General features: G+C 35.5%; 1 protein-coding gene across 18 annotated transcripts in view; it reads left to right on the top strand.

Annotated features, from left to right (window-relative positions):
* Window positions 1–13,040, top strand: part of NRXN1 (neurexin 1) — a 1,117,469-nt gene that overhangs the window by 526,567 nt on the left and 577,862 nt on the right. For all 18 annotated transcript variants that reach the window (XM_059942818.1, XM_059942803.1, XM_059942804.1 and 15 more), the window contains one exon: window positions 12,065–12,187. In XM_059942818.1, coding sequence (XP_059798801.1) covers window positions 12,065–12,187 — 123 coding nt within the window. The remainder of the gene's footprint in view (window positions 1–12,064; window positions 12,188–13,040) is intronic.

Raw genomic sequence — 13,040 nt, forward strand, 5'->3', positions numbered from 1 at the left:
CTTGGCTTCTGTGAAAAGGAAATTTTCTTTTGTACCACAAAATGTCACAAATTGTGAGACCACAACCTGTTGGTTGGAGGTTTTTATTGTGTTATTAAAGAGAGCTGGTTTCTAAACATTTGCCATTTCCTTCATAGCTTAGAGTTTCTTTTTGTTTTTGTTTTTTCTTTGGTAGGTAGGTAGCATTTTAGCATGTTATCATTGATCCAGAAAATAGAAGGTAAAAATATGAATTAGACATTAGACATTCCTAGCCATTATTAAGATTTTTTTTTTTTTTTTACATTTAGTCAATCTCATTGTAAGATGTATGATTAGAATTTCATTCATTTTAAAGAAAACAATAATTTCTTTTTTGTATTTGGAGCATTTTGTCTTTTTACTGATGTGTCTTTAATGATTCAGGTTCATACAGAGTTAATCCTAAAGGATCAGAAAGACTAAAAAGTACTCAAGAACTTCTGTTTAAAATAGCCTCTAATCCTTTGGACAGCCTTAATGTTCAATGATGATCTAAGGTGCCATGTCAAATAACTGGTTTTACTAGTGTAGACAAATATAGATTAGAATTTTTTCAAGAATGTTTGCATTCCTAATTTTCGTCAAAAGAAAGCCACTAACAATTTACACCTTGTCAATTGCTTACCTGTCAGAGAACATGAAAACAAATGCTATGATTGTGGATTTCAATTCCTCATGTAGTTGCTAGACAGCAATTATGCATCTGCTACCTTCTAAAGTGGATGCATAATTTAAAAGATGCTTTGTCCACTTAACCACAAGTCAGACATGATTAATATAAGCCTTCTAGCTGAGCTTCCATTTAGCTTCCTCTCTTTACTGACTTGCTTCTGCTTGATTGTAGCTTCTACTTTTTCATGTCTTCTGCTTACTCATGGTGTCTCCTCCCTCATGGTTACTGTTCACTGCCTCTTCCTGGGCATGTCTTTTGACTTTTTGCTGCTCCTTCAGCTGTTGACTCAATGTATGCTATGTTTTCAAACTCCCCTAGAAAGAGAATCTAGTATATTCATTACGTATACCTGTCCTGTTGAGCAGAGATTTCAGATTATGTCACCTCACAAGACCCTGACCAGATTTTAGCTTTGGGGGCAGATGCCCCTGGCGATCCAGTCAGCTGTCCTCAGAGCAGGACAGTATCCTCGCCTCCAAGGGGATGTAGGAGCAGTGGGCTTTCCCCACAAACATCTCTTCTCTAGGCTGTCTGATTAAAAATGTTTTGACTTTAACTGTGAAATACCCTTGGGGATTACAATTTCTTCAGCACATTACTGGCAAACATATGGTACATAAGTCAAGTGGGCAAGCCTCTTTAAATCAGGGGGGAAATGCATGGGACCCTCAAAAACCTTGGAGATTGAAATATTCAGTGTGCTCAGGGCTCTTATCCATTTCTTTCACTTGTTACCAATGGGAGCAAAGAGCAAGATGGATAGGAAGTGTATCATGAAAGCAGTTTCCCCAAAGGTAAAGTAAGAAATTCTAAGAGTATTTCGGTTACTATTACTTTTTTTGTACTTAATATTGGATTGTTTGTTGTCATTTGTTCTTTGAATGCATCTTTCATACAGTTGTGAGAATTCTTCACCCTCCCACCTTCCCAGGAGGTCAGACTAAATATAGGCTTGAAATATTTTATGCAGAGTGCTATTGAAATAAATGTGTAATACGTGTATCTTTAAAAATATAGGGACATGGTGTGCAAATGTTTTGCAACAGGTTCTTTTACTTCAGCAACATAACTGTAAACATTAGGTCCAGTATGTGACTATAACATGCAGTATTTTAAAATCTGATCTATTGCTTATTTCAGGTTTTATACTGAAGTGATATAAAGCAGGTCCAGGTCACTGAGCCAGTTGAAGAAAGGTAAAATAGGGAGAAAACATTTATGTACAAAAATAAGTTCTATGATGATTCATCAGTGACCTCAGAGCAATCAAATGAAAACTGATTGGAAGCATGTGTGAGCAAGACCTTGAGAAACAAACCAGATTGGAATAACCATAAATGAAGAGATACTTCTAGATGTGTTGGTATAAGTTACCATCATTGACACTAACCCACTAAAGTGAAAGCCTAACTAACATAATCTCACCATAGCAAGACTGACCAGGAACAAGCACACAGATATAACATTACTTCTAGCAGTTGGTTGACCAGGTCCAGGGACCCTCCAAACACTCTCTCCTGAGATTAACCAAATTAATCTTGTGTAAGATTTAATTGCTGAGAGCCATTGCTATAGTTGGGCAAGCACCGTCTTAGAATACCTCCTGTTTAGTAAGGCAAGTCATTCATTTCAGAAGACTTTGATCCAAAAACAACTTCAAACAAAGGAGTAATCCCAATATTTTTCCAGTTGCTAAAATAAATAGTCAAATAGAATCATAGCCCTCAAGTTAGTGACTATAAGTAAGCCTGATAAATAAGCTGATTATGATAAAAGAAAAAATTAAGTTAGCACTATTTGTTATTGCAATAATAAAATCCAAAATAAAGAATTTAGTAAATCATTGTATCAATGCTTTGAAAAAAAAAATTATATTATCATTCTAATTTTTACATGATGAATGAATGAATTATCATGTATTATTTGTCCATAGCCTCCTTTGGGCAATCACTGAGGAAAAAAAAGAAAAAAGATCAAAACAAATGAGATGCTACAGTTCAAAAATTCTAAAGACAAACTATTCCTTATCATATGCCTCAGAATGCATTTTCTTAAAAAAAAAAAAAGTTGGTCGTAATGTTTACAATAAATACTGAAAGCTAGATTTTCAAACACTGATATGACTTACTTGTGAAATGAAAAGAAGGGGACAAATAAACTTAACAAAGCCAGAAACTTACTTTTTTTTTTTCTAATATGCTTCTTACTTTGGGAGAAGGTTTTTACAAGAATACCCCCCAAAATATTGAAGGACTCGCATTTAATGATATTCAAATGCATTTATAGTAACACACGGGTAAAGCCATTGTTCCTTGAATTTTACAGAACTGTACATTCTTCTTGGTCTTCTCATTAAAATGAATTCTGTAGCTATTACAATGTGTTTGGATGAGAAATCATATATTTAATTTAAAAATCTTTGCATTTGTGACTATAATCCATGGCTTTGTTTATGGAATGTCAAATTGAATATTTGTAAATTTCCAAATGCTCAGTATCTGTATACTTTTTCATTTTTTTCGTTCAGATAGCTTGGCATTGTGTAGGTATTACGTAAGACATGTTTAAGTAAGTGTCAATATAAACCAATATAATCCTTTTCATGTTACACCAACGTTGAGTATATTTTCAGGTTAAAATGCTTTATTAAAATCGCATTAAGTATTTAGTACTTAATTTTATACGTGCAAGCCTATCCTATTATGTGATAAGCATTTCTTGGAAATGACCTTTTTTCCTTAAAATAAAGTCACAGTCCAAATTTTTCCTTTCATTATAATAAGTTTATTTTATTATGCTTCTTCCCAAACCAGCCATTTGAGCTAGATTAGATTTAAAGAAACCTCTTTTGAAACATTCTTTTAGCAATATATTTATATAATTTGTGTTCATTTTTACTGTGTTGTAAATATAATTATATTCTTAAAAGGTAATTATATTTCTGAAAATGTACATTTTTTTACATCAAAATGAATTGCATCAGAGATATTTATCCTGATCTGTCATAAATGGGTACAATCAATATCAAAGCTATATGTAAAGGCTAAATGTTTCTTAGTAGATCATTTGAACCTTGTTTATTCACTTGCCTAGAGCTATGATATGTAGCCAGAAATGAAACAGGAGGTGAGGCAGCTATATAAAGTGAATTTTATTTTGTAGATGATGGAAAAGGGTTAGTATGAGTTAGGAAAATGGCAGAGGAGTCTTTGTGGGGTATTTCCAGCAGCTCTCCAAGGTCAGAGCCTTTTGCAGATAAGATCCGTGTTTTCTTATAATTAAATACTCATTAAGCCTTGAATCCTCCAATTCCTAAGCCAACTATTCTCTTTGCATTTGGAAATTACTGACTGCCAGCCTTGGGTAATTTTGCTCTCCTAGGCTCCACACATCATTAAATTAATTTTCAATGGATGTAAACAATGAAGCTGTCTAAATAATTAGCCAGATAACTGAGTTACCCAAGTTCTCCAGTTATTTGACTTATCAGATTTCATGCTGCCAAATATGAAAACAGAGGGATGAAACTTTATTATTGACACTTCTTAGTGAAGATAGGCATTAAAAGTTAATGGAGTTACTTTTCATTAACTATTTGACTTAATTCAATATCAAGAAGTATTTCATCTGCCATAAAAAAAAAACCTCACAAAATCTAATCAGATACACCCATTCAATAAATAATTAGTGAATGGCTTTTAGGTTCAAGGCACTGAATGATAGGACATAGGATATTCTCTCTGAGGTTTTAAACCCATTTAGGGGAAGATAACAATAATAATGGCAGCATAATACTGATAATAATATTACCGTTACTATAATTGAGGGTGAACCATGTACCAGGCATTGTTTTAAGTAATTAAAATGCCTTAAATTTATATTGTAAAATGTTTCTATCATTAGCTTATTTTACAGATAGGAATACTGAGACACAGAGACCTTATATATTTTACCCAAGGTCACACAGCTAGTAACTCATGGAACTAGGATAAAAACTCAGATAATCTGTGAATCCAGAACACATGCACCAGACCAAGATATACACATTCTAGAAAGTTAAAAAAAAAAAAAAAAAGAAAGATTTAAGTAGCAATCCTATCAAAGCAAATACAGTGTAATTAACTAGCATGTGACTATTTCATTTCTCCAGTGGTTTTTAAAAGTTTACAAAATGTCTTTCTTCTGTTACTGTTCATTTTTGAAAAACCCTCATCTCCAAGCTTAATGTCTAACTTTATATTATTTGCTCAAAGTACTTTTTAATTAGGGAGGGATATTTCTTTTTTTTTTTTTTTTTTTGTCCAGGCCTTGCCGCATGTGGGATCTTAGTTCCCTGACCAGGGATCGAACCTGTACCCCCTGCAGTGGAAGTGCAGAGTCTTAACCATTGAACCACCAGGGAAGTCCCAGGGAGGGATATTTCTAATATTTTTAGTATAAAGAAATTTGTTTGTCCTTAGGACTCTATACATGTCTCTTTGCCTATACAGTAAAGGCAAATAGCTATTTATAAAAACACTCTGAATAGTTCCCAAGGCTGTCTCCTTAGCTAAATTGAGGAGAGCTTAAGGAGGGTTAAAGAGGGAGGAGTTAGGTGGCTGGGCTAGTACCTCAATTTCATGGCTGTTAGGGTGATTAGTCTGTCCAAGGTCATGACTGGCACCAGGCCTGGCCAGCAAGACAGCTCTGAGACAGACAGCTTCTCTGATACCCCAGAGGCCTTGTCATTAAGGACAGACAGTATGGGGAAGGTGACCCAACCGTTCATCTTACATTGATAAATGAAGTCTTGTCTGCGCATTCCTGAATATAGAGCTAACTAAAGGAAACTTTAAACATAAATAAGCACAAAACTTAGACTCCTAATTAAGGGTGGCTCAAACAGCATGCAATTTGTGCAGTCACCCAGGGCTCTGTGCTTTGCAGGGCCTGTGCTTGCATTAATGCTCTGCTACCACTGTCCTGAAATGCTTCATTTTGAACAAGGGTCCCATGTCTTCATTTTGCACTGGGCTCACAAACTCTTTAATTGGTCCTTCCCCTAGTAAGGTTAGTGAATATCAAAAGAAGAATCTGGAAGTGCCCTTCACATGTTTCTAAGTTTAATTGGTAATTAACTCTCCTAGCTGATTCATGTGAGAAATAAAAACAAAAGAATTCTGCTCTCAGCCCAGTATCTAAAAATTGAGAAAGATAAAACAGAAACATTTAATGAGGAATTACTCTCCTTAGGTTTTAGTTTGTTTGTTTGTTTGCTTGTTTTTCAAGCAGAGGTCTGGTTATTTTTTAAAGTAATTATATTAAAATCAGAAACTAATGGCAAAGTCAAATAGCAGGCTGAAGGTATCATAATTACAACCTGAGAAACACATCCTCCTGTCATTTACGGGCATAAGTGCTCTTGCCAGGAGCCATGAATCAGGCAACCAGCAGTGGTGGCTCTTGCTTCTGTTTCTCCTGGCTTTTCTCTCTTCCTATTATTGTCACAATGACAAGGCTTGTTTCCAGCTTCTCACCAGGTCCTGCCTCCCACTGGAGGCTATAGTCCTCAACGTCAATTGCCAAATAAAACTTGGTAGTACCTGGAAAAGTTGATACAGATAGACACCTAATTTTATATATACACACAAATGTCATGCATTTTAATGAAGGCTGCCATTCTAAATTTGTAGAACAGGAAAGGTGATTACATTTTAGAAGTAGAGGAACTTTGCAATTGGTTTATGCCATTTACAGCCTTTTAAAATTGTTTTTAGTTTTTGTTGTTGTTGTTTTACGGATAAGAAAACTCAGACCAGGAGCAGGAGAAGAATTAGACTAAGTTAGCATCATTAAGCTTATGTTGGATTTAATGGTAACAGTGAATCTAAAACTCAGGTCTCCTGACTCTTAAGCTCTTGATTATTTTTCCATTACTTATTTCTTTAATATTCAACGTAAAGATTCAGGAGAAAAGGGAATTTAAATTGTCTATTTATTTATGTGTATCTTACAGAGACCTGAAAAGTACAAGCTGGCTGCCTGTTTTTAAAAAGTTTTATTGAAACAAAGCCACACACGTTTGTTTACATATAGTCTATGGCTGCTTTTGCACTACAATAGCAATGTTGAGTAATTGCCATGACAACCACATTCTGCAAAGCCAAATATATTTACTATTGGGTCCATTGCAGAAGTGTTTTGACCCCTATTAGATCTATTAGAATTAGATCTATTAGATCTTTTTTCGGGAAACCTCCTCGAAAATCTAAGTTGGGGCATTCCCAGTGCTTGTGCGATCAGTGTTTGGTACAAAATAATTTTTAAACTAAATTAGTAGGATATGGGTGCCACATAACCCAGAATGAATAAGACTAGTTAAATGGGATAGACAACAGATATACTATGGACCATTCGATTTCAAAATTTCGTAATTCTAAGATGTATGCTGCTGCAATTTCTAATTCAATTGCTGGGTGCTATAGGCAGTTTAATGATCAAAAAAATTGAACAGTTATGTATAAAGATAGAAGCAATTTATATGCATAAGGCAATGCCAATCTTTTTTTTTTTTAATTTATAGAAGAACTTTGGAAACTTTAGGATCCACTTTCATGTGATGCCCATCTTTAGCCCACATAGCTGTGGTTGAAAAGACACAACCTGTTCTTAATAAAATGGAGATAGATAGACCATTTCTAGAAGACAAACTAAATGGATTCCTACCTGCCTATTATCTATGCAGTTTTCTGGGTTGTGGCTTTGCAGAAGTACCCATTTGAATCCCCATGCTTAAATGGCTTAATTGAGTAAACAGATCAGCTACTCAAATCACTAGATAGTTATAAAATAGAAATTACTTACATCTGATGTTTAAGGCAACGAAAAGGAAGCTAGAACCAACTAGTTTGAACTATAGTGAGAGATAGGGTACCTGATACAGATGGTCCATTTATGTAGTTAGCATCTTTAAAATATACCAGTAGAGGGAGATAGCTACCTAAAGGGTATGTCATGAGTCTCAGCTTTGTGGCACTCAAGTCTAAAGGTTTTAAAAATAAAAATATAATTGGTTTGGGTTTGATTTTCCCAAGCTACATCCATCTTTCAACTCTAGGGACAGCTGTCATTTTAGTCTGTTAGACATCTTTGATCACATTGCTTCTTAGATTTCTTAGCTTTGTTTTATTCTTCTCTATTGCTCTTTAATGTTTCTTTCCTCACATTCAAAAAAAAAACAATATAAGTACTTCACAGGACATTTGCACACAAGGCTTTCTTCCAAAAAGGATCCAAAGTTACTATTATATACATCTTGAATATGAAATAAATTTGAAATATTCGTGAAATAATAGGAAACAAACAAATATTAAAATAGATTAAAAATACGCTTGCAAGCAAACCTGAAATCCATCAATGATGTTATATACATATATATCAACTAACCTCCCATGAAGCTGTCTGTAAAATGGGGGAGTTGGGTTAATTATCGCTACATCCCTTGGAAGCTATTCTTTTCTTCATTAAATAGATTCATTTATTGACTTAGGCCCAAATACTTTCAAATAGAATTTAAAGTGATTAGCAAAAATAATTTAAAATAATTAATTAGGCAGAAAAGTCAATATTCAGGGGGTATTTTTAAAGGAAAGAAAAGAATCAAGTTGCTGAAATTAAGCACAAATCCTAAATCTTGGTTTCCTGATGGATAGAAATAAGGAAAGGCAATCTGTTCCGTAACTCACATGATGTAAGAGGATATGGCCTATAAAATCTTCGAGAGAGAGCTTATGAACTTGGACTTTGTAATTAAAGGAGTGTTGAAAATGCATGCTAAAGGGCTGATAATGCAGATAGACTAAAAAGGGTAGCTTTGAATAACTCTGGACCTTGATATGGATAATAAATGATGTTCTAGAAAAACAGTTTTTTTAATTTGTAAGTGAAGAAAATCTGTATTTTTAAATATGACTTTAAAGAGCAAAGGGTTACTTGGAAATGTTTTTTAAAAGCCCTTGCTGGAGTTTTCTGATAAAGAAACTCATCACTTTCCTAAAGGGAGAAATGAGCCCCCTAGAGGGTTCTGCAGAATCCAGGGGTTCTGGGTGATGCCTTGGGGGACAAGCTAGCTTGCTTCTTTAACAGCAGAGCAACTTCCCCTTTATGTGATTTTTATATTCTTTGTGCGTAATTACAGGTAGAAAAAAATAATTCCAACGTTTTAAAATAATAATAAAACTACTGCCCCAGTTTTGTAGATATTCACTCTATAACACTCACATTAATGCTGGGAGTAAGGTGTTAGTACCAATGAGACATGTTTTGATATCCCAAAAGGAAAAAGAAATCTTAAAAGGAATTCAGATCATTAATGCTTTGAACGACTATAATTTTGCCATGGGGACAAATGACTCTGAAATTCAAAATTTCAACAGTTAACCCATCTTCCTTTACCAAATACATATGTTTTAAATGTCTGTGAGAATGTGACGTCTCAAAGGCATTGCAGACATCCTCTAGACCATCTCCTCACTTTGTAAGTCTGACTTCTTGAGACTACAAGAAGCTGCACGTTTTAGCAAATTGCTGATTGTGGGCGGATCTAGTACCAAACTAGTATCATGTCTTTAGTACCATCCATTTCAGTATCCCTGAGTAGAGGTGCAGTGTATTTTTTAGAGATTTCTTTCCACCATGACTTATGCAGAAGGTGTGTAAGATTTCCGAACATTGTGATTGTTCTGCAGAGCAAGCTGGAAGTCATGACAAAGAGCAACTTTCCTAGCCTCTTCATTTAGATGTGAGGAAACTAGGAAGTCACGTTGCTATCTAAAGGTCACATTAACTGGGAGGCAGTATAATGCAGGGGAAAGTATGCAGGCTTTGAGTAGGTCAGACCTAGGATGGAACACTTTTCTATCACATTTTAGCTGTGTGACCTCAGGACAAGTCGTTTTAGATTTCTAGGCCTTTGGTTTCACATATGCAAAATGATAATAATGTAAAGATGAAATAAGTTAATAAATAAAGTGCCCGGTACATAATAAGCATTTACTAGCCTCTAACTTCTTTCTTAGTAGCAAATTAAGGACTAGCAACCACAATTCTGAACTCCCTGTCCAGTGCACTCTCCACGACACTTCATGTTGCATAGATAACATTGTTTTGAACTGAGAATATTAAGTGCATTTTAAAAAAAAAACCCTGTCTTCCTAAATTAATCTCTTCACATTTTTAATAATGCAAGGAAGGAGCTTGAAGTTGGCCCACAGAGATTTTCATGAACCAAAGGGTTATTTTTAATTGGGTTTTGTGCCTGTTGTTATGGAAATTATTGTTTCATAGATGAAGCATTATGATTTTACTGCAAGATCAAGCCCAGAATGGGGTATAATGATGATATCATCCTTATGCTTCTTTTTCTTGACAAAACACGTTTAAATTAAGAGAACGGGAGTGAAGCTGCTTTAAAAGCACACATTTCTAAGAAAAAAAGATCTGCCCTATAAAAATAGCTTTAAAATGATATGTTCTCTTTTCAAAGATCAAAACTCAGAATGGCCCTTGCTGCTGGTAGGATGATAAGATTCTGCAGAGTTACTAAACACTTCTTTCTTCACTGTTGAAACTAGAAAGAGTTCCTTTGATCCTGGAACTTGCTTTCAGCAATTGGTCTCAAAGCATTTTTGCAGTTGTTGAACTAAACAGGCTTCCTCTAGATATTTAGTGATCAATCTCTCAAAACGGTTCTGTCTAGACTAGTTTTTATTCATGTATCCAGATGCAATTTAACTTCTCTAAAGAAACAAAAAGAGATGATTACTAATTTTAATGATGGTTCTGTTTAAAGATAGGAGGCAGTTCATCCTGCAAAATTTAGCTTATGTCACTGGCTCATTTTAAGCCTCAGAGAAACCCCAACCAAGGAAGACAGAACTAGTATCATCGGTAATATCCTAAGAGAGAAATCAGCGGGCTTGCTGGATAGCCTGTGGAATTAAAAGCAAACAGTGATCTCCTGTTGGACGGACTGCTGAGGTTTCTTCTAGTACTTGATTCCCTAATTTATTTATTTTTCTCTCTTCTTCTCTTTGGCCTTTTCATACATCCTCCTATGGTCCTTGGACATTGGCTGGTTTGGCTGATAGAATTTGGTGGAAGAAATTGTGAACCCCATCCTGATCCTGAGTTAGTTGAAAGTCATGTAACTCAACTCAGTGTCATGTCTTTAGTTATTTTAGTATACATATAGAAATGTCAGTACCTAAAAAACAGGACAAAGTCTATCACCAAAAAATGTATCATTAAAAACTTTTCATGATTTTTTTAAATGAATCATAATATCAGATTATTGGCAATGCTTATTTTTTAATAAAAAATTTCCAGTTCTATTGAAAGCTCTTTTTTCCCTTCGTTTTTATGTGAAAGAGAGACATTTGTCTAACTTTGTCATTTCAATAATTTCAAAATACCTCCTGAAATAACCTCTCTGCCCTATGCCAATTTAAATTCAACTTGCACAGGTTGACATGGGTTCACTTGCGGTTGCTTTTCCAGAAGGTTATACTTCTTGTCCTCTTTCCTTTGGTCCTTAGCTGGGCACCACTTCCCTGTACTGCTACTTAATCTCATTTGTTTTTTCTTCCCTCCCACTCAACACTCGGCCCTTTATTGGCAGTGTTTTTTTTCACTTTCTTCACCTCCTAAGAGTCCATTCTTTTACCTGTACCCACTGTCTGTGCCTCCACCAGACTTAGTTCTCAGACACAACATTCCATACATTTAAGAAGCTGGTGAACATTGGAGGTACATGATGTAAGAGCAAAGAGCAGCCATCACCTAGTCTCTCATACCGAGAGCTGCCTCCTTGCCGGTCTAATCAGCCAGGTGCCATTCACTGAAAATGGTTAGCTAATGACCTGTGGTCACATCTCTCCCCAGGGTCAGAGGTTTCATGACTGCTAGCTACTTCATTAGCAAGAAACTGATAGGGCAAAAATCAGAGAATTCCTGAGGGAGGGAAAAGTGTGTGCAGATTTGGGAGGCTTCCCAATGCTCTATTGACTGTGCCTATTTATGACAACAGGTGCATTCGTTTGTCTTTGATCGACGTGTAATGTTAAAGAGCCTTCTTAAAGTGTTACAGCTGAATGTCTGTTAACGTAATTTTCCTTGCTTGCTATGACTCTAATGGGCTTGAGAATTGATCCAGCCAGTCTCTCCTCTCTCTGTCTCCTTTTTCTCTCCTCTTTCTTTCATTTCTTTCTCTCTTCTCTCTCCTCCCTCTCCCTCACTTCCCCCCTTCCTCTGTCTCTTTCTCTCACTCTCTGTGAGGTTCGTTTGCTTGACTGATTCTGAGTGTCCATAATGACTGTTTGGCATATTCTACAGGCAAAGGTCCCGAGACCCTTTTTGCCGGCTATAACCTCAATGATAACGAATGGCACACAGTGCGTGTGGTTCGTCGAGGAAAAAGTTTAAAGTTAACGGTGGATGATCAACAGGCCATGACAGGTAAGGCCCCATCACCTTTGCCTTGTTGAAGCTTTAGACTTTCCTGCTTTCTCGCAGTTGACTTTGAAAACCAAGTGAACAACTTGAAGCTGATACACACAGTTCATTTCTTATTCCAGTTCTTCCAGCAACAAGTAAATTTAATAAGCAGCATGTTAAGTGTCTTTTTCTCTCAAATGAGCAACAATTTTTGTCCTGTTCTTTTCCATTTAATAATGCAAGAAGAAGTTATATTTTAATTTTATGGCTTGATAAATATCTTAGGGCTTTATAAAATATTGAAGTTATTGTTTGGATGGCAATTTCTGTTCAATTTCTTTGTTTCTTGTATATTTAGGCAATGAACAGCAGCAAGTTATACTTTTTAGCTTCTGGGTATATTGATAGATATGCTGGCATTCTGTCAGGTGAACTGCTTTTTATTTTAAGCTCTAATAGATCATTTTTGGCCATTTAGCTCCGTTGGTTAAATTCTAATGTTAAGAATGTCAAGTTCAATCCCTGATTTGTAGATTCCTGACTGAGGTGAGTCACGTAAAGGTGCATCCCGGAGACACAGGGAAACCGAATGAAAGAGGAATTCGTGCACCTTTATTCTCTCTGCTGAAAATAACTTCAAGCACATGACCCGCTGGGATATTAGCTCCTTTTTCTTTTTTAGAGAATATCTCCCTGTTAATTATTTTAGTACAAGACACAAGACAGTCCTCGTGCAGTAGAGAAGTGTCTGTTCTACATTCAGTCTCAAGGGGGTTTCCATACTCAGAGATCAGGTGATTGTATCAATGTAGAAATATCATGTATGGGATTTTTAACTTTAAAGAGAATCATTCCTGAGTTCAAAGGAAGCAAA

Source organism: Balaenoptera ricei, chromosome 13 (assembly GCF_028023285.1).
Source record: "Balaenoptera ricei isolate mBalRic1 chromosome 13, mBalRic1.hap2, whole genome shotgun sequence".
NCBI lineage: Eukaryota > Metazoa > Chordata > Mammalia > Artiodactyla > Balaenopteridae > Balaenoptera > Balaenoptera ricei.